At 39.7% G+C, this 21,758-nt stretch overlaps 1 protein-coding gene across 2 annotated transcripts in view; it reads left to right on the top strand.

Annotated features, from left to right (window-relative positions):
* The window catches only part of ARHGAP42 (Rho GTPase activating protein 42), a 154,869-nt gene extending 143,333 nt beyond the window's left edge, over nt 1-11,536 (top strand). The window contains exons 21-24 of one of the 2 annotated variants that reach the window (XM_057399796.1): nt 1,756-1,912; nt 3,038-3,100; nt 10,483-10,562; nt 10,807-11,536. In XM_057399796.1, coding sequence (XP_057255779.1) covers nt 1,756-1,912; nt 3,038-3,100; nt 10,483-10,562; nt 10,807-10,895 — 389 coding nt within the window. In that variant the 3' untranslated portion in view covers nt 10,896-11,536. The remainder of the gene's footprint in view (nt 1-1,755; nt 1,913-3,037; nt 3,101-10,482; nt 10,563-10,806) is intronic. The other variant, XM_057399797.1, reaches the window with a different exon arrangement.
* Nucleotides 11,537-21,758: the final 10,222 nt, after the last annotated feature.

Genomic DNA, 21,758 nt, shown 5'->3' with positions numbered 1-21,758 from the left:
TTTAGAGTACTCTCCTCATCTAGACCATCTTGTAAGAAGATTGCTGGTGTATAAGAGTCGGTAGCTATGTTCTGTCACTGTGTCAAAGAAATGAATCCTTGCAATGACTGATACTGATCAAAGCTAGTATTTAAATTTAAAAGCACCAGGCTTAACATATCTAGGAAATAACAGTTTTGTCACTCCTTGTTGGTGTGCCTGCTTGTTTGTTTGAACTTTTATGTCTGAAACCCTGCTGATGGAATGACTGCTTCAATCTGCCCTACTTGCATGGTTTGTTATCCAGTACTACAAGTAGGTTAGCTTAAACAGAAGATTATGGCTGAATAGTGCTGTATATAGACATGATGTGCAAAAACCCAGCTTTAGGAAGCCATTTCAGTGCACAAGTTAGGATGCCAGTTTTCTGTTCAGTGAAAGAGGAATGCTGCTTCAAAGAACATCCTCAAAGCATGTAAGCTGAGCCTGTGTCCAGTATAAGCCTGTGAACAGGGCTTCTTGCAGACAGAGAAGCTTAAAAATAGCTTATTAATGTAGACAGTTCTGCTAAATGCTGTTAGCTGGAATGCCTGTGAACCCTTGCTGTTCTGAGTATCTCTGTGAGAACATGAGGTGATATTGCACTATATTGGAAGCTATGTGGAAGTTACTTTAGAAGAAACACCTTGAAGTCAGTATATTTGTAGTGGTTTGTATTATGAAACTTAACAGCACTGAAACAGTGAGCTCCAGTAGACTTGAGTGCCAAGTTTGCCACTGAGCTGTCAATAGTATAAGTAATTCAAGTACAGGTGGACTAAATATGTAGCTATGTGCAGATCCCTAAAAGTTTAAGAATGTTCTCTCCTCTCAGCCCCCCATGGATAGTACAAGCTTTTTCATAAGACTTCCATATATGAATTAGTGTTATATTAACAGTATTAATAATGTTGACTGATAATTACAGTTAACATTTATAATATAGAATTATATGATAAATTAACAATATTACTAATATAGGTATTTTTCTTTTGGGGGATCTCCTTATAACAGCTTTTAAAGCATTATTAAGCATCTGCTGTTCTTCGGAATAAAGAAACACAGTTGTTGTCTTGCAGAATGTATATGCAAACAAGGCAGCAATCCACACATAAGTCATCTTAAAGACACATGTGGCCATGCCTTATATTCATTAAGAGGACTCTAGTGTGTCCGATGCAGTCTGTACAGCTGTAGATTTGATTTATCAAGTTACAATAGCAGTTGTTTTAAGCAAAGCACGATCATTCAGTCTGAAATATTTTTTAAGATGCAATAAACGTCTGTGGATACAGAAATACTAATTCTTACAAATCAGTGAGGCCTGATTTCGTAGTGGATGCTGCATTGAGACAGAATTTAGACTAGATTACTTCCTGAGATGCCTTCCAACATAACTTTTTTCTACAATTTCATGCAGTGTACTAGTTTATAAATGTTGTTTATACTGTTAATTTTTAGTGACACTACTATCTAGCTATTTAAGTGCAATGTCATTTTTAGCTTTCACAATTTTAATGTCATTTGTGCATTCTTATTGCTGCTGCTTTTCTTCTCACCTTCTGTCTGAAAGGCTGTTTCTTCTCTTTTAGTAAGTACTTTCTCTGCCTATTTTGTCTTTTACATAAAAGAAACAAATAACACAACAACAACAAAAACTTTGTTTTGCATGTTACACATGTTACGAACAACTTCAAATTACATTTACTATTCCCTGTATTTTGTTGTTTTCTTTAGGTAACAAAAGCTGCAGTGGATCTGTACAGAGTTTATCTTCAGCAAATACCAAAGATACACCAAAGGCTCTACCAAACCCTGATTTGCCTCCCAAAGTGTGCAGGAGAGCAAGATTAGATACTGCATCAAGTAATGGCTATCAAAGACCAGGATCTGTGTAAGTCATCAAGGCCCTTTGGAAATTTGTCTGGTTACAGTATACTTGTCTGCTATAAAGTGGTCCCAGAGAGGTGCATAAGTAGTTAAAGAAGCAGCCATGAATACTTGATTTTAATATTTCTGTGTGTGTGAAATTTCTATCTAGCTTCATTAAACTGTAAACAAAGGAGGCACTGCGCAAAATCTGTTGAAGTGAGTTAAAAGACTCCCATTGACTTCATTAGACTAGAGATAAGATCTATGATGAAAAAACATATCTTTGTAAAGTTATTAGTTTTATTATGCCTGGTTCTTCTGAAATGTAATGCTTAAAGGAATAGAAATGCTTCTTACTGTCCATGCTGTAATGTCAAGAAGATCATTGGATTTTATTTAAGTCCAAAATTGGAGAAAGGGAAAAAAAAAACCAAACCCAAACTCCTGCTCTGAAATTTCTTCAGTTGCTGCATATTAAATAGCTGATTTCTAACAGGTTTTGGTTTGATGTTGGGAGGAGGGTAGTTTTAAGCAAAATTTAGTCTGTTGACATTTAGGTTAGCAATGTTTCTCAGTGCTGTTAGCACAGACTTCAAAGTCAGAAGATCTTTACTGTAATCTTGACTTTGAGCCAGAATATCTCTTTCCTCATGAGCAAGTGATTTCCAGATGTTCAGAGCACCAAGAAATTCCCCAAATACTGCAGGGCTCTATTCAATCTCTTCACTTTTTAAACTGGAAGGGTTCACTGTAGCCATTTCACAGTCTGCTGTGCCTTAAACAGAGTCCTGTGCAGCTTAGAGTTCCAGCATGATAGTGACAGAGTGTTAGTAAAAGCATTTCCAATATATCTATTAGCCATCTGTGAATATTATTTTAAATACAGAGTATTGAGATTTCCCTTCCTGACTCAGAAGGCACTGGAGCATGTGGAAGTTGGTGGCCCCAATTACATTATGTCCTTAAGAATGCTGCTCAACAGGGACTTAAATCCAGCTTTTGAATTTCCCCAGTTTCTCTAAGTGAATAATTAAAACAATTAAAAAAGAAAAAAAGTGTCTGTGTCTTTAGATGGTTAAAAGTGGACCTAGTCTGTGTGTTTAATCAATGAATTAAGTATAAAGTAAGGTGGTGTTTTTATTTTCAGAGTGGCTGCAAGAGCACAGTTGTTTGAAAGTGCTGGTTCACTTAAGCAGGTTTCTTCAGGACGGTAAGTGCTTCAAACTGTTTAACAATTTGTAAAATCCTTTCTGTTTTGCTGGCTTCAAAGATTGAAGTAGGTACGTTGGAGGTTTGTTCTGTGTCTTTTGGGCATCATCATGTGGCGTGTGAAATTTTTGCAATTTATTAAATTCATCCTTTTTCCAAAAGCAAGCTAAATCTAATAGAGAATAACAGCCAGCCTGGCAGTTCTGTCACCTGAGAGAACTGCAGTAAGAGATGCTCAGGGTATTGATCTGCTTAAGAACACTGCTATAGGAGTAAATTAACAGGATTTAAATTAGGATGCTGTACATATTCTATGCAGCTGTCCGTATATACATGCTTTCAGCAGAGTAGCAAGCATGTTACTTTATGGTAATTTGCTCATATAGGCAGGTCTTGAATAACAGCTGCTTTAGAAAGTTCAAGGTTAACTTGATGAGGAATTTCTGTCCTTGCCATCACACCTTCCAGTATATCTGTATGGAGAAACTGTGGCCTTTTCTTCTTGACAGTGCACAGCAGGAATTACTTATATTTTTCTTTTTTACAATTGTTGCATTTATTTGGTGGATTTGATTCATTCTTATTATTCAATGAATTCAGAATATTCTGATAAGTGTTTATCCAGAAGCAGTGTCTTCCTAGGTATGTTACTAACCCCCTTACTATTAACAGATTAAAGCAGATAAGTAACTGGAAGTGGGAAAAAGTCTGTCTCCTTTTTTTTTTTTCCACTGTGCCTGCATTTCAGGTTCTTTGAGACAGCACGTGTGGTTTTGTGCATCACTTTACTCACTGATAGCAGGATCTTACTGAACTGTCAAGCAAACTGGGGGGAGGTTTGGGAGGATGTCAGACCATTAATCCAGAAGTAGTAATCTAAAGTAGCACAGCTGTAAAGGGAAGTACCAGTGTATGCTGAGACTTGTGGCAGTGGAATATAGCTGTTCTCTCTGACAGACCTATCAGAGGAAAGAAAGAGAAAGCTGGCCTACAAAGGCTCACTGATTTTGTGTGAGAGAAGCAGCTTACAGGAATTAAGGCTGTTCTTGTTTTGTGTAGTACTTGAACTGTAAGGTGACCAAAAAAGAGGGTGTCAGGGGAGGAAAAAGGTAGGAAAAGAGCAGGGCAATTATCTAAGGAAATATAAATTAAGAGACTGGAATGTTCTTAAGCCAAGAGTGATGACTGCTTCGCCAGTTCTGCATAATTTCACCTTCCTACTCTTATTTTTGTATTACTCCCTTCTTGTAAACTCTTCCCTGTTGCTCAGAGCCTGTGCCACCTCTATCTATATATAAAAAGCATGTAAGAAGCAAAAATCTGACAAAGAAAAAATGTAGCAGTTTGATAATGGGTATGGAGAGCCAATAACAAAGCCAAAAATGCTGAACGGCTTAATAGCTCCTCTACTTCAGACTTCCTAAGAAGGCAGAAAAGCAACAGTAACAAGGGGAATGGAAAATGAGAGGTGAGCAGGCAAAATGAGGAAGAAATAAGCAGCTCAGCTGTTCTTACAGTGCTGCTAAAGTCTGAGTACATTTTTGCAATTTAAAGCCAGCTTTTGTTTACCTCTCATGCATATTATGAACACGAAGGCTGATTTAAAACCTTAGGATAGTCATTTTTTAGCTCTGAGGTACGTAGAAATCATGGTAATTAAATCTTGATCCACTCAGTAGAAAGGCTGTTCGTGGTCATAACTCTGTTACCTAATGAGTATATGCAGGACAGAGCATAAGACAGAGTAATTATTTTTAAGCTGTCTGGTCTGATACCAGGAATACTCAAGACAGTATTGAACTCTGTGCAGGAATAATTTACCCTGCTAAAATAACTAGTTTTGAAATTTTAAGCTACTGCTTACTTATATATTACAGTATCTAAGTAGCTTCATTTGTATTTGAAGCATCTGTTGCCTCTTGTGGTCATTTGTACAGTCGACAGATGGAAAGTACCTCAGTCTCACATGTTTCTATGTGTTCCACCAGATAATTTTGCAGTTGATGCTTTACCACCACTGCAGCCCAGTGTTACTTAATTCCTTCTTCCAAGAGGTCTTTGCAACCCTGCTTCTTGACTTTGTATAATGCAGCATCTCTGAGTCTGTGTCCCTTTTTTCTTTTTTAATGCTGGGATGTTATTTGACCTGACTGTTTTCTCTCCTTGTATGCCTGAGTACATGCCCCCATAGTGCTACCAGTTTGAAGAGATTCTGTACAAAATGCACCAACACAATCCCTGGCTCTATGTTTTCTTGACTTTGATTCAGAGGTACACAGAAAGTCAAGTCTTCTGAACTGAGAAAATGCATTATAAGAAGAGGAATTTTCATTAGAAAAGAATACATAGAAAAATGGAGTTGATGACAGTAAGGGGAGTTGATGACAGTAAATGGCTCTAGCTTGGAAGCAGGATCTCCAGGCTCAGTGGATTGGGACATTAATAGGAGTAGGCTGACAGTATGAAGCCCTCTGTACCTGTGCTCCCCTCCCAGCCATATGATTGAATATGCTTTCCCAGTCATTCTTCTGGTTTCATTTTCATGCTATATTTTGCCTTGACCAGACCAGACCAGTGTTTTCTACTCACTCAAGCTTGGCTGTAAGTCTGCCATCTCCAGAACTCTATAAACCTTTCTTCTTCCTGTAGAATACTATTAACTGATAAGTCATTTGAGAGAAGGATTCGTGTGTTTTCTCTCAGTCATTCCTTTTCTGGCTTCTTTGTCTTGCAAGACTGAAAACCCATTTGGGCAGAAGCATAGTTTTAAAACTTATTTATAAAACTTCTAAAATTATTGTTTCTTTTGTTTTTGTTGTTGTTGGAATTGTTGTTGTTGTTATTGTCATTATTATTAAAAGAGCCTCAGGTGGTGTTATCATCATTATTATTAAAAGAGCCTCAGGTGTTGTTGACTGCATGTAGACAAGCAAAATAATTTATGATCTGATCCTTCTGCTGCTAGTATAAGTCTATCATTATGGGCTCAAAAAAATGTAATAAAAAGTAGGAAGAGGTAAAGTGCATTTTTCTCATCTGGAGTCTTATTCAGTAAAGTCATGGAAAGAAGGAACTTCTAGGAAATGTGGTTACCATTTTCTGAAGTTGTTTTTTTCTCTCTGCACTGAACAACATGAATCACACTTCTCAGATTGTTAGCCCCATATTAAGAGAACCATAATAAATGATGGTGACCTTATCACATGTTTTTTCAGAAGCAGCCTTGTTTGCAGGGAGGACAGCATTAACACGCAAGTAAGATTGTCCATTTTGATAATCACACACATGCAAAAAAGAAATACCCAAGAACCTGCAACCCCTTTTCAAGGTTAATGCTTCTCGCTGGGTAGGGTTGAAGTAATAACTATTATGAAAACTATGAAAACCTAAGTAATCAAATCAAGTGTGGAGGCAATAACCAGGAGCTTGAAAGTTGCTGAAGAATTATGAGTAAATATTCTTAGAATCTGTATCTCATTACCCTATCACACAGTTTGTAGATAACGTTGAGATGTAATTATTCTGTATCAGGAGCAAGGTAATGGGAAGGATCTTGTAATTCACGAGCTTCAGAGAAACTGACACCGTTGTACATGTGTTTATATATCTGTCTAAATATCAAATGCTGGGAAGCTTTTTTTTTTTTCTAGAACTGACCAAATCAGAGTCCGTGGTTGGATTAGGTAAACTTGGAAGAGTTCAGTAGACAGAAGAGAATATAGGATAAAATGGCATTTATTTTCTTAACTTTTTTGAAGGGCACTAAAAGCAACATGTCATATTTCAAGAATAACTTAAATAATTCTGCCTCACATTTAAATATTGCTGTTCTATTACTGCCTTATATGTCTCTTGTCACAGTACTATTCAGATGTCACATTCTTAACACGGGAAACTGTCTTGATAGTCATGCCACTAAGTAATGAGGTTTACTAAATTCATTACCAATTACCTTGTATTTATTGGAACTGTACTCATTGTTAACAGTTACTCTACAGTTTTATATGTTTAAAATATATGATTAGGCCACACAGGTGTATTGGGTTTGCGTGGGTAGGTTTTGGTAGCAGTGGGGCTACAGGGGCTGCCTCTGTGAGAAGCTGCTAGAAGCTTCCCCGTGTCTCATAGAGCCAGTGCCAGCCGGATCCAGGATGGACCCACCACTGGCCAAGGCTGAACCCATCAGTGATAGCGGTAGCTTAACATAGTTAAGAAGGAGGAAAAACTGCTGTGCAACAGCAGCCAGAAGAGAGTGAGAATATGTGAAACATCCTTGCAGATACCAACGTGCAGGAGGAGGAGGAGGTGCTGCAGGTGCTGGAGCAGAGATCCCCATGCAGCCCATGGTGAGGCAGGCTGTAGCCCTGCAGCACATGGAGGTCCACGGTGGACTAGATATCCACCTGCAGCCTGGACAGAGCCCCATGCCACAGCAGGGGAATGCCCAAAGGAGGCTGTGACTGTGTGGGAAGCCTGTGCTGAAGCAGGCTTTTGGCAGGACTTGTGGCCCTGTGGACAGGACAGAGGATCCCACATGGAGCAGGTTTGCTGCAGGACTTGTGACCCCGTGTGGGACCCACGCTGGAGCAGCCTGTTCCTGAAGGACTGCACCCACGGAAGGGACCCATGCTGGAGCAGCCTGTTCTTGAAAGGCTGCACCCCATGGAAGGGATCCATGCTGGAGCAGTTCATGAAGAACTGCAGCCTATGGGAGGGACTCATGAAGGACTATCTCCTATGGGAGGAACCCCATGCTGGAGCAGGGGAAGTGTGTGAGGAGTCCTCCCCTGAGGAGGAAGGAGCAACAGAGACAATGTGTGATGAACTGTCCACAGCCCCCATTCCCTATCCGCCTGCACCACTCAGGGAAGGAGAAGTTGCACGCAGGAAGAAGGAAGGGGCAGGAGGAAGGTGTTTTTAAGATTTGGTTTTATTTCTCATTACCCTACCTTGATTTCATTGGTAATAAATTAAACTAATTTCCCCAAGTCATGCCTGGTTTTTGCCCATGATAGCAACTGGTGACTGATCTCTCCCTGCCCTTATCTTGACCCACAGGCCTTTCATCATGTTTTTCTCTCCCTTGTCCAGTTGAGGAGGGCAGTGATAGGCTTTGGTGGGCACCTGGTGTCCAGCCAGGGTTAACCCACCCCAAGAGAAAATAGCTGCTTTTCCAGTCTGGATCAGTATAATAGAACACCTGTAGCATTCTTTGTTGTATTGACTTTGAGGAAAAATGATCTTGAGATTAAAGTATTCAATTCTAGCTTATAGGTTACTTTTAGTAAAGCCATCTAATCTCCCTCTGTATATTTTATTATATATTATAGAGATTATTATGTGTAAATGTGTATGTATTATCTTCACACTTGTCAACTGTAGATGGCAAATTCTTCGTAACAGTAGGCACGAAGGAGCTGTCTTGGAAAAATGCCGCCCAGAGAGCAGACTACATCAACCAGAAAGAAAGCTAACATTTAAGTGAAGTAGACATACAGGAGTCCAGTGCTCATGTTGTTCTAGTTAGCAGTGGAGATGTATCCAGAACGACAGTACTAAGAGTTAGAAATTATTTTCAGCATCCTGAGAATAAGGTATCCTTGGGTACTGTGGCCACAACTCAAATTTCTTGACCTCTTCTGGAAATCTCAGCCTGAGAGTATAGCCCTTGATGAGTCAGTTGTTCACTTCGGATGAAGGCAAAACATGCCATTTGGTCTAGTCATAAATCAGCTTCAGAGAAACATAAGAAAAGCTTTTTCTTCAGAGGGAGAAAACATTTCTGGAAAGCTCACCCATAAAAACTTTGGAATATGTCCAGACACTTTCACACCCTTTTAAAGATTTAATGACGATAATGATGGTGTGCTAGTACTGACTGGGACCAGGGAATGACGCCAGGGTAGAGGGATGCTTTCTGCTCCCTTTAGGAAATCCATCCCTGCTTAGCCTCCCCAGGGAGGCATGGAACTCTGAAAGTGAAGTGCCATGGCCCCATCAGTGATGATACACAAAATAAAATAGACTTCTTATGCTAATGCTTGTGATGTGGCAGTGTTACTAACCTAATTTACGACTGTTATCTAACTATTTTGGGAGGAAAGGCAAAACAGATTACATGTCTCTTGCATATATACATACTCAAAAAGTATGCAAAAAGCACTAAACTTCACCACAGGTCACATATTGGGTCATTGAGATAAATCCTGGCTGGAAGCTAAGCTGAATCAGTAACTCCCCAGCATGTCGTACAACGGTGAAATAATCAAAAGTTCATCTTGATATAATGTGGGCTTCCAACAAATTTAAAGAAACTCAGAAAAATCTCATGGAACATGTAAAAAATGCTTTGAGTGTATAAACTGAAATCAAGGTATTAGGTAAAGCGCAGGAACTCTAAATTTTCATCTTCATGGTCAGTCCCTCATTTTGCACTTTGCAGAATAATAGTACTAGAAACCGTGTCAAGAGATGACCTAATCTGTCCTTCTTGTCTGGGATAGAATAATTATATATCTAACTTTTAGCTGTATCTGTGTAGTGCCACTTTGTTTTCTTAATGAACTTTTAGTAATAGGAATTCTTCAATTCAGGAATTCTCCAATGCTTGGCACTTCTGGTGCTTCACTGTTCTAAACAATAGAGGGGTCTTCCAGCTACAGATTTAAGAGACATAAATTTACCTGTCTACATATAGGAGTCTTCATGTCAGATATTATTTATTTGTGGCAGGTTTCTTCACAGGCCGTGGAACCTGGTGAGCCATTCATTGCACTCAAATACGTGTCTGCCGTAGCAGAAGCCAGGCCTGGGGTGTCCATGCAGCTAGGCATGTAGTTTACCTAAAGACATCTAAATTCAGGTGTCTGAAGCTGAAACCCACTGAAACCAAGCCACTCAATTTAAATCTCCCTTGCTGCAGTTTAAAGCTGTTTAAATCTTGGGTTGCTCCTTTTTGTCTCATATTTATCGTCTGTGTATGATTTTCTTCTGTAGACTGATGAACTATATTTTGTCACAAGTCACTTTTAAATGGTCTTCAGGCAGTCCATCACTTGCTTCAAGCAATATGCTCAGTTCAGTATTCGAGTTACAACTTCAACTAGAATGAACAAATAATGTTAAAGGCTATAAATCATATTTTTGCTTAAAATTCGAAATAGGATGTTGGTCTCTTTTCTGCAATAGCATGTTTGTTAACCCCAGTAAACTTGGAGTTAGTTTCTGCTGTGATTCTGCTCCTCTGACCTACTGTCTAACCAGTCATTACCATCCTGCATTTGTGCAACTGATTTTTCCTACACTTCCCTGGGTTTAGTTTAATTTCTTTACATGTTTTTCTTGTTATTTCATTTATTGCAAGCCTGCATTTTTTTCTTTCAGACAAGCAAAAGCCATGTATTCCTGTAAGGCTGAACATAGTCATGAGCTGTCTTTCCCACAGGGGGCAATATTTTCTAATGGTAAGAAAAGTTTCACATTGTCTTTATTATGTCAAAAAAAAAAAAGTAGATATATGAAAACTGAGCTGTATCCATAAAATGAGAGTGTAATTCCATTTTCAGTTCTCAGTTTTTGCTCTGATTTTTCAATTTCTCTTAAATAAATAGTATCTATATAAATCTATGAACCTAGGGGTTCATAGGGTTGTTTAACAGAATTAATTAATTGTAAATCTGTTTTTTTTGTCCGGCTGTTTTTTTTCAGTGTATCCATCAGTGGAACCAGGCTGGTTAAAAGCAACTTACGAAGGCAAAACAGGGCTCGTTCCTGAGAATTATGTTGTCTTCCTCTAGTAATCTTTAGTGGACAGCAATATCTTCATGGTATCCATGGTAACAAATAATAAGCACTATGATTTTTATCTGACACAGATATGGGATCAGCCTGTTAGCTGAGTGGTAGATTTCCTTCAGAACAATGCAGCTGCAAGTTACACAGCTCCCTATCAACGGAACAGAATGTAATGAAACAGTTAACAGTTTCTGTACTGAAGACGGTACTCTGTTTAAATAACTTCCATTGTTTGCAAAAGGTTGTTCTGTTCTTCTTTTATGGGTAAGGAGCACTAGAGCAATAAAATCAAAAAAGTTGCTATTTAGCGGCAGACTTTCAGGTCCTAGGATGTTGCTCACAGGAGTGTGAAATTTAGAGGCGATGCACTCGGTGACATTTCTTGCAATCTGTGGGTTTTTATTATGGAAAATTGTATTTTTTTTCCATAATGTAAGTAATGCTTCTATTGTGATCTGAATTCTCTCTTAGAAAACTTAATTCTAAAACAAGTCCTAACCATTTCAAATAAGAAATGAGTTTTCCATAAATCAGAAGTTTGAGCTTCTGTTAGTTACTGAGATTACAATAAGGCATAGAATTTATACAACTGATAATAAAATCAGTTTATACACTGCCTGAGCAGAAATGCTCATTCAAAATGTGATATTTTTAATGAATGCTTCATTCAAATGCTTCTTAGATTTATTCCCTTCTTTCTGTATTGGTATACATAATAATAACTTTTGTTTCTATGATACCCATCATCTGGAAGATATTATCTCTCACCACAACCTCTGTAGAAAACAAGGAGATGCTGACTCTGGTAGTCATGTGAAGTGAGCAGTGAAAAACAGCAACATGTTTTGAAACCAGAGATAAACTGTAGCTGAGTCCTTTTTCAACTTTTTCCATTGCAAATAAGACAAATGGCCTGTGAAGTATCTAATTTTATAAGCTATGAATGCTGAAATCTCCATCCAGCAATAGAAGTATTTAGTATTATTTCTCCCAACTTCTGCCAAACTGTTTGACAAAGATTTCTCCCCTTTGATGGAATAAAAAACTCAAACCAAACTAAAAAACAAAACAAAACAAAACCAGAACCATAAGCAGCTTTCTCAGTCATGAGCATCTTTCTTGCACATCTTGAGGAAAAACATACTGATACTTGGCTATGTACCATACCTGATTGAAAAGCAAGATGTTTAAGCTCCGTATTAGTAACTCTTCAGAATTAGTGCTAAACTTCTGTTGGGACTAAAAACATCAGTAATCTTTTTCTTGTTTAAGATAGAAATTTTTTTTTCCTTCTTTTTTTCTTTTTCTTTTTTTCCTTTTTTCTTTTTTTCCTTTTCTTTTTTCCTTTTTTTTTCTTTTTACATCTTAAGGATGGAAGGTTCCATCAGAACCTTCTTTGCTTGTATGTAGTGTGTAGTTTCTGTAGAGCTGTTCTGTGTTTGAATTCAGACAGGTGGCAAAAGCCTGCAGGATCCTTCTCCTCACTAATTAAAGTGGTGATCAGAGAAGGAGAGAGGCTGGAAGAGCATCCTCCCAGAAATCATCTAGCATTTTTTTTCTCAGAGGGGGATTCTGGACAAGGCTGACTGCAGGCAGTTGAGGACAGACCCCTGGAATTAGTGACTGAGTTATTTGGGTTCTTTCTTCATTCTAAACAGTTTCATTAAGTCTCAAATCATGTTTCACTTCACCTTAAGACCAGGCTGTGTTCAGTGCACTGAGTGGTTGTTCCAGCCATTGTCACAGGCAGTGAAGGCTGACGTGTGCTCATCTAATTTGCCCAGAGCAGATGTGAAAGGAAGTGAAGGTCTTTTCTCACCAGCTTGAGTCTTTTTTAGTCTTAAGGCAAGCCAAGTTTTTGTAGTGTAAGATATGCCTGAAACTGATACTGCCCTGAGATCATTGGCATGGTTTTGGTTGTGGTTTTGCTGTATTTCACAATCCAAAAATTGCAGGTTGTCAAAAGGCTTCCCTCTGGTGAACTCCCCATGAGAAAGGCTGCTGAAGGCAAAAGCAGCAGAGAGGGAGGCAGAGCTTTGAGCATACATCTTACCCAGGCAGAGAAATGCAGTGGTCTAGGGAAAAATCCCAACTTCTGTCTATTCCACCAGGGCCAGTGTCAAACTGACCTCTGTTGAACATCCTCTGATGACCTCTTATACCTCTTGGGAGCAGTTAAATGTTGTGAAATTCTTGAGGAATGCTGAAATAGAAAATGTTTGCTCTCGTGTTGCTTTAGCCTGATTTAAAAAGCAGGGGGAAACTAACATTAGGCCATCTCACAGCCTGTGTGTATTTCTGCCTACTCTTCAGTATTGTATTTTGAAGCCAGCTGATCTGAGGACTCAAAGATGCCAAGTTCATTAAAAGCTTTGTAAAAATGCAACGTTCAGTTACAGATTAAGCAGGGCCTGTACCTACTGAGGGAAAGGTTGTAGAGAGACCTGGAGGAATCCCTGTGGAGGTGTTTTGTATGTTCCCGTGCATTCATCTCACATTAGACACAAAATTGAATTGCAGAAGTGAACTTCATAAAAACTGGATGCCATTCATTCTGCCGCTTACAAAACATCTGTATTTTCCTCTGTAAGGCTCTACACTGTTTCAGGCCCTTCTTCTGAACAAGCCATGATGATCGCATAAATAATTTTGAAGTAGCTTAGCTTTAAACTGGCATTTTGATCTGAAAAAGGTTATGCCCCTTCTTAATCACAGTGAACCACTCACTCTCAATTAGTAGGATTTTCTTCTTTTTTAATATTTTATGGGGTATTTTTTTTCCTCTTTTCTGCAGTACATAACAAGCACTTTCTGTATAATCCCACTGCTGGGTTGTGGATGCTCCAGCTCTTCCTTGACTTTCTAAGAGAGAGTTTGTTCATCTCTACAAGAAGCTGTACATTTAACTGGAAAGTTAAGTACCACGTACGCAAAGATTGAAATGGGGAGAGCACAACACCAAAGCTTATTTAATGATGATACTCTCAGGCCTGACCAAAAATCCCTTTTGGTAATTGTAAAGGAACAGAAATCTATATAACATTTAAATGAAGATACAGTATCTTGATAGTGCCATACCAGAAAATTAGGCAAGCTGAACTAAATTAGTTCATAGTACTGATTTACTGGGTTTCAATTTACCAGCAAAGGTTACACAGTTTTTCAATTATTATTATCCTTCCTAAAAACATGCAGCAGTTTTTGTCCAAATATCACTGTAGAACTCAAGGTAGATGACACGTTCTGATTGCTGTTTGTCCTGTGGAAGTAACCTCTGTACCCACAACTTATGTAATTAGCCATGTTTTTATTTTGTTAAACCTTTTGATGCATGTTGCACAACATGAATCAAATTAATAGTGTGAAGGACTGATATATTGTATGATAAATATGTAAAGTATAATATTTTATATTCACACTTTTTATTAATGATGATAAAGATGAAAAAATATTTTTTGTGTAATCCCTATGAGTTCAGTATTAAAATGTCCTTGCCATATTTTGGCATTTAGAGTTATATGTAACAAAACTCTTAAATTAAACCATAGCTATCACTTACATCCCTAACTAATCTGTATAGTTCATTGTTCAATTATTTCTGTAAAAAACAAATGCACAGATTTGCTGGCCATGCTATTCTGTGATAGTAACTTATTTTCCTTTCGTATGTTTGCTGGTGCTAATCTTTATTCTTTGCCTGTAATTGGATTGAATTGTAATGTGCCTTTAGGAAAGACATGTTTGGAGAAGAAAAGTTGCAAAATTCAGCAGTTCAGAACAATGAAGCAAAACAAAGAAAAAGCATTGTATGACAGCAATTGGATTTTCTTGTTACATTTCTCCACTGGTTATTTTCTACGTAATAAGATTGCATCAGAATAAATAATGAAACTAAAAAGCATTTTGTTCTTTGTACTTCTTTTCCTAAGGCAGCAGTTTGTGCAATATTGGATTGAGCAGCAAGAAGCGAAATCCCAGTAGGGGATCAGGTCCCCTGGACTGGAGTGGACCTTCTCCACTGACAGAAACTCTCAAAGCTCTAGCGAAGTCAAAGACAGACCTTTAACAATTTACTGTGAGGGTTGCTGGCCAGAATCCCCCCAGAAGTAAATGGCATATTCTGTTAATGAGGTAATATATGATACGGCGTGGCATTACTCTTTCTTTCAGCAGAGTGCCCTATATAAATTACTCATCACACCATCTAGGCATGAAGCTACAGGCAGTGTTCAGTCTCACTGTCTGTGGTCATGCAGCCCTGACAGCTGCAGCCCTTCCAGTTACTGCTCATGCTAAAATCAGACCGTTGATTGGCCTCTTCAGTGCAAGTTGGGAGGTCTGTTTTTAGGAGAAGATTTTGCATGGGCTTTGGGCATTTGCTTCATTTTGCTTTAATATGGTGCTTGGTATCCAAACAGCTACTAATTCACTGTTGTAATTCAGTCACTGAAGATTATAGCATTGTTTTTCTTGTCCTGTATGTGGCAGTATTTAATAAGCCATTGGATTACCCGTGTTAATTTTAAATATAGAGAATGGTGCTGGTGTCTCAGCTGAAGGCTACTCTGCATCTGAGCTTTTTGCGAGTGTTTTATCGGGAATTATTGTTAAAGTTCTGACTCAAAAGATAGCAGCCTGATCTCAGCACTGGTTTTGTTATAGCAGAGGGCAAAGCAGCTAAACAGGGCACATGGATAGTTTCAGTTTTTAATCATATTTATGATAATTTTGAAGGTATTAGAGTTTATAGGGGTTACTTTAGATACTATATGGGATTTTAATAGTAAAGTATATGCAATCAATAGCTATATATATTTAATAAAGTCCTACTAAATTATGTTATAGAACTCTCTGTTTATTTTGTAGTGTGGTTTCAGTAATTATCTGCACTCTGTATATAGCTACATGTAAATAACTGGCATGACATGCATAAGCTGACTTGCAGACATAATTTGATGCTGTACTTTACACTGTATTTCCAAACTTTGAAAGAAAAAAAAACAAAACCTGATTTCAAAATAAAAACCTTTCTACACAAAGTGGTTTATTTAGTATTTTTAGATTTGGGCTCTGATGCAGCCTGATTCTTTCTTCCAAATAATAACACTCTTGTTCTGTTTTCCTGCATTTTTGAGTGGTGTTTCACCCCTGACGATGCTTTACATAGAAGACATTGCTCCTTATGTTGAGCAATTGGTGTGAGTACAAGTACTGAACAGTAGTATGTCATCTGCTGTCCTGGTCATACAGAACTCTCCAAAGATGTGGCTTTTGAGGGAAAAGAAAATGACAACTTTGGATGTTAGGTCACAAGCAGCACAACCCTGGTATATCAAAACATGATGTCTTTGCCTCTGAAAATTAGCGGGTGGATGGCTCACGGAGGGGGACTTGGTGACCTGATTCCAGCAGCACTGCCTGTGAGGGAAGCATCATGAGTACAGTGGTTTCTGCAAGTTTCTCCAAGTTTCCTTGCATCCCTTTCCCAGTGTTTCTCCAAGGCTTTTTGCCTCAGGGACCTGCAGCTTTTCAGGCCCTCAGGAGGGAGTTATTTCCATCGTTGGCTGTGCCAGAGGCAGGAGCTGTGAGGTGGCACCTTCCTCTTGAAGGGTCTCCACAAGAGGCTTTTATACCCCTGAAGCAGTCAGGTTTTATGATGATGTTAACTAACTTTTTTAAACCAGAAGATGAAACACCCCAGCTGATTAACCCTCTCCCTGTGTGGCCAGGCTCGGACAGTGCACAAAGCTGCTGCATCGGACCAGGAATGACAGGTCCTGCTCCCACACAGCTGGCTGCCTGCCCTGGGCACACAGGGTCACACAGGGAGATCTGTCAGCCTGCGCCTGTACCGTGTCAGCCAGCACTGTGACAGCTCCATGTGCAGCTGGCATGAGTTATGGCTTGAGTCACCTCGGCTCTTGTCAAGGACCATGAAAGCAAGCATGGTACGACCTGCCACAGATGCCCAGCTCTGCAGAGTGAGCAGGGACAGAGAAAATGGAAGAATATGTGCATTTTGATAGTTCACTTAAAATGATAGCCCATTTTTTGTTAAAAATATGAAATAAAATGTTTTTTTTTTCTATTAGTTTTCTGCTCTTTCCCATGGGGATGCAGGCTCCTTGGCTTTCAGATCCTCTGCTCTACAGAAGTGAACACAGACTAGTTTGGGGTCTAGACTAAGCCCGAAAATAGATCTCATCACTCATTCTCCCATTGTCTATAGGGCCATTTTATTTGGCATCGTGGAATAACCAAGATTTTTCTCTCTTTCTGGGAAACAAATGTTCCAGCTTGCTGTATTTTGATATTTCAGTGAGTAAATGTAAGAAGACAAATTCCAGTTAAACTAACACAGCATTACCCTGTTATCACCAAATTGAAAACTCCCAACGGATGAGACACCTGTTTCTTACCAGAAAGAGTCAAGACAGATTTCATTACTTGGTTGCATTACGTTGCCTTATAGTGGGTTAAGTCTCATGTGTTTGAAACAGCAGATCTACTGCTCTGCAGGCTTTTATGACTTGGTAAGTGTACAACATGGACTATTAAGCAGGTGAGTTGCGGAATAGCTGTGGTAAAAAAATGGCCACTTGGCTGAGGGAAAGCAGGATGCGAGTGGGGGGATGCAGCCATGCCAGCCCTGCCTCCCGTGGAGCCATGTGCTCCTACAGAGCAGGAATTCCAGTGACCCAAGGAAATGATGCAGGTGTAGACTGAGCAGGCTGCAAAGTCGGTTCAGATCCCAGTTGGGATTGTTTTCCCATTGACTGGGTATGATTCATTCCTTCAAAACCTACCATTCTTTCTAACACGAACTCTATACAACCTGAACATGGTAAATAAGGTATTTGCACTTTGATCTTTTTAATAATGTATTTCACATTTGTAAAGCTTTTCCCTGGTAATTTGGATTAATCATTGATACGTAAAGAAAGTATTAAAAGATATTCTTGGCTTCTTTTGCAACAGTTGGCTGCTTTTCTATTGTATTTATGGCAACAAGCTCAAAAGCTGAAGTTACCTAGAGCAAGTGCCTTTGCCAAAGATCATGGTGTGCTTTTTTAATGTAAACGTGGGGATTCATGGGAACACTGAGTGACCTTCACAGCCAGTACAGAAAGGAGTCTTAATTCACTTGAAAGTACTTTGGTAATTGGAATACATCTTTCTGCCAGGATAATTTGAGAGGCTGATTAGTTAGACTTAGCATGGGTGTATTTAATTTAAAATTACTGTTAATGGCTCTCGGGTGCCTTTAGAAGGGATTAGAGTCTTGTCTGAAAGAAAAACATCAGTGATTTATTTTTGTTGATGGTCATTGCTTTTGTATTCTTACCAAAAAGGTTGAAAGGGAAGCATGCAGCTTATCTGGATTTGGGGCATTTTCAAAATGAGATTTGCAATGGCACTCTTCATGCTAGGGTCATCACAAGCTCCATGCCACTACTGGGCAGGGGGCCGAGTCCCTTGGTGGACTTGATGGGGTGGATGGAGGGTGTGCAGCTTGTCCCAGCACAGCACAGCTTAGAGCAGGAGGCATGGGCTCCAGACAAGCTCATGTTGGGGCTCTGTGGTACAGATGTGGCCAGATGCTCACAGCGTCGCTGGGGAAATGTCAGCATGCTTCATAAGCAGGTGAGAGTGCGGGGTGGGCAGCCCCATGAGAAACCTGTCAGAGGACAATTCACAGTCCGGGGCGGAAGGAAGATAAGAAACCTGAGCTTGGTCAATCTGTAGTGTTCCTCCTAATAAATTAGCCAGCGTACAGGATACAGCTGGTTCCTAGAAAGAAACAAATGCTGTGTGCAAGGGCCTCACAAGAAGATAACAAAGATTAGGGTTTCGGTGTGTGCGAGCTGTGGAGCTGAGCACAAAGTGCTGGAAAAGGAGGCTGTGAAAGTGGTGGGGGTGGGAGTCCAGAATTGCCACAAAACAAACAGGATGCCTCTCAGCAGGGAAAACCCACCCAAAAAATGCATCTGGTGGTACCATCTGAAGGAAGCAGGTAGACAGCAGAAGACCTCAGAGATTTCGGTGCAAATTGTGACACCGCTGGGCAGCAGTGGTGCAAATGTGTCCTTACAAAACACCACAGCTTAAACAGTCCTTTTGTTTGTCCTGCTATTGCTGTCGGTTGAGGATGCTTATGTTTGGTTCTGAAAAGTACTGTTTCTTTTCTGTAAGTATGACAAATTGTTCCTGCCTTGGATGAGAAAAAATGGTCATTCTGCACAATGTCCTGCCTGTCCTCTTACAGGCTCAGTATAAGGCATCTCCCTGGGCCCTTCATTGAGAAATCTGCAGTGAATGCTGTACAAGTGTTCCACCCAGCTTCCTACTGTGATTTCTAACACCTTTTTGCCTTGGAATGGGTCCTTCTCTCTGCAATCCTTATTCCCCTGTCATCTAGATGATGCAAAAAAAGCAAGCACAATTAACGTTACCTTCAGAGAAAGGCAGAACCAAGTTGTACACAGATGTTTGGTTCTGTCACTGCTGAAGCCTTTCCTCAATGACATTTTCTCATCTTTATTTAAATGATCCTCTGAAACATTCCTGACTAAATGAACTGGGAAGCCAAATGTCTGGATATCTGTAAGTGCATCAGCACGAGAAACTCAGGTGAATATTCTTGTGGATTTTAGCTAACAGAATTAGCTTTGCTGGATAGTTTTTATCCAGAGGGAAAATCAAGAACGGGTGTTTCTGTATCATGGTGTTATTTGTGTGCATCTTGTCCTTGGTACACCTGTAACCCAGTACAAGGTCTCTACAAACTGCTGCTCTCCTGAATGCAGCAGGAACAAACACAGCTCTGTGCTTTTCGTAACTCCCAAGGCACTCCTTTGGGTCAGTCTTCCCCCGAAGGATGCATCCTGTTTGAGTAAAACAGTGTTAACACAAAACCCGTTACAGCACAGTGATTTGGGACAGGGGACCTCCTCATAGTGTCACCTCAGCCTTGGCTCAGTTTGGTGCCTTCCCAAGTGCTGCAGCATCTTTATTATTGACATATGCAAAAGGAAATGATGGTTTTCTGCATGGCAGGATCTCTGACACTGCTTATTTCTTTGACTTAGATAATTGCAAAATAGCAGGGCTGTCTCCCCTGTGCACAGCTGATGATTATGGCATGAACTCATCAGTATGTTTAAATGGCAGCTCACCTACACTGTGCAGGGGTGAGTCACTCTTTGTAGCATCTGTATCATTACAGAGTCTGTGATGTTACAATAAAGAAACATCTCATTTAGGCCAGCTGTTATTAGCTGAAGGTTAAAGCAAAACCTTCTATCTCAAAGGGCTTAAACATCTTATTTCAAATAATGAGTAACCTTACTTTGCTCGTTGGACCCTTCCATTACCTTGTCTGTTAAAAACACAAAACACAAAACCATTTTTGAGCAAAAGAGGTAGGCATTCAGACTGAATCTGGCCATTATATATATATTCATTCCACTCAATCCAGAGGAGCATCATTGCATAAATAAATAACTGGGGGCTAAACAAAGGTATCGGTGTAGGTGTGTTCAAGTGAATGCATATTTAAGTAGAAGCACAGTCCTAACCTTTGACGCCTTGAAGTTCTCCAGTGTCTCAAAAACTTATTTTCTTCTGTTTGCTAGCTGCCAAGAGAACTTTCACTTTAAAGAAATCGTGTATTTTTGTATTGCCTGAATGCCTTCTACTATTCTTTAACGGTATAGTTGTATTGGATGTTTTAAAACTAGATTAATCTGGAAAAAAATATCTATGTGGTAAAACCCAGCCCCGTCAACCTGTTCATGATGTGCACATGGAGTACTGATAACGTCTAAGAGATCAATTCACAAGAACCAGGACATTCAGAAATAAAACCAAAACATCACTTTCCAGATGTACTGTATTACGTGGAAATAATGTGGAAAACTGTCATTGTCATTGGCACAGTTAATGGAGAGCACGGTAACGTTAAAGTGCATCCTTACTGAGGGCTGACATTCAAACTGCCAATCCAGACCTGAATTACAAGTTTTTCCCTTGAAAGGAGAGGGGGAAAGCGGCGGTCTCTCCCATTGAAGAGCACATCACACTGCCCAGCTTTTCTGCCTGGTGCCCACAGCCCTCACGGGATGTGAGTCCTGCTCTTTGCTCATTGCACACCATGCCAGAAGGCAGTAGGGTGGGAAGTGGGACCTGTTAAGGGTGAAAAAAGGATCCCATAAAGTGCTGGATGCAATTCCTCAAAAGCCAGAGGTGATGTTCCCAGTCGGTGCAGCCAAGAACAGGTTGCACTAGGCCAAGTCAATGACCGGTCTGTGCTTCAGCAGCAGGAAAAGACCCTTCTCGCCCACAACTGCAGACTGCAGGATGGATGGGATCCTGCAGCATGCTGCATCTGATACCACAGGAATCAGATCCTACTGTTGGCAGAGAACCCCAGTTACCAGTACACACACAGCAGTGAGCTCATGGACAGCATCTGTTATATCTAAGGACAATTTACTCTCAAAACCTGGCTATAAAATACATATAAATGCATCATTACCCAGCATGTACTTTGCTGTGTTAATTACATTTCTACTCAGATGAACTTTTTCTGGTATGGAGAGGCAGCACAGTGCCACAGCCCCTGCTCCCACAGCAGCATCTCTAACTGGTGCTGCTGTGTGTGCACCTACGCACTGTAGGTCAGAGTTTTGAATAAATTCTGCCTTTGTGTGTATTTATGATGGAAGATCAGGAATGAGATGTAACTTATTTTTCTGGGTTTATACACTAGCAGTTTGACAGTTGGTAGTTTTAGTTAAAATCAGTACCTTCTATATAAGGAAAAAAAACACATAAAAGAAAATATTATTGTTTGCTGTTTTTTG

Source organism: Pezoporus wallicus, unplaced genomic scaffold, assembly GCF_028554395.1.
Source record: "Pezoporus wallicus isolate ANWC-B61680 ecotype Strahan unplaced genomic scaffold, APGP_CSIRO_Pwel_v1 scaffold_6446, whole genome shotgun sequence".
Taxonomy (NCBI): domain Eukaryota; kingdom Metazoa; phylum Chordata; class Aves; order Psittaciformes; family Psittacidae; genus Pezoporus; species Pezoporus wallicus.
This window is presented reverse-complemented; position numbering and strand designations above follow the sequence as displayed.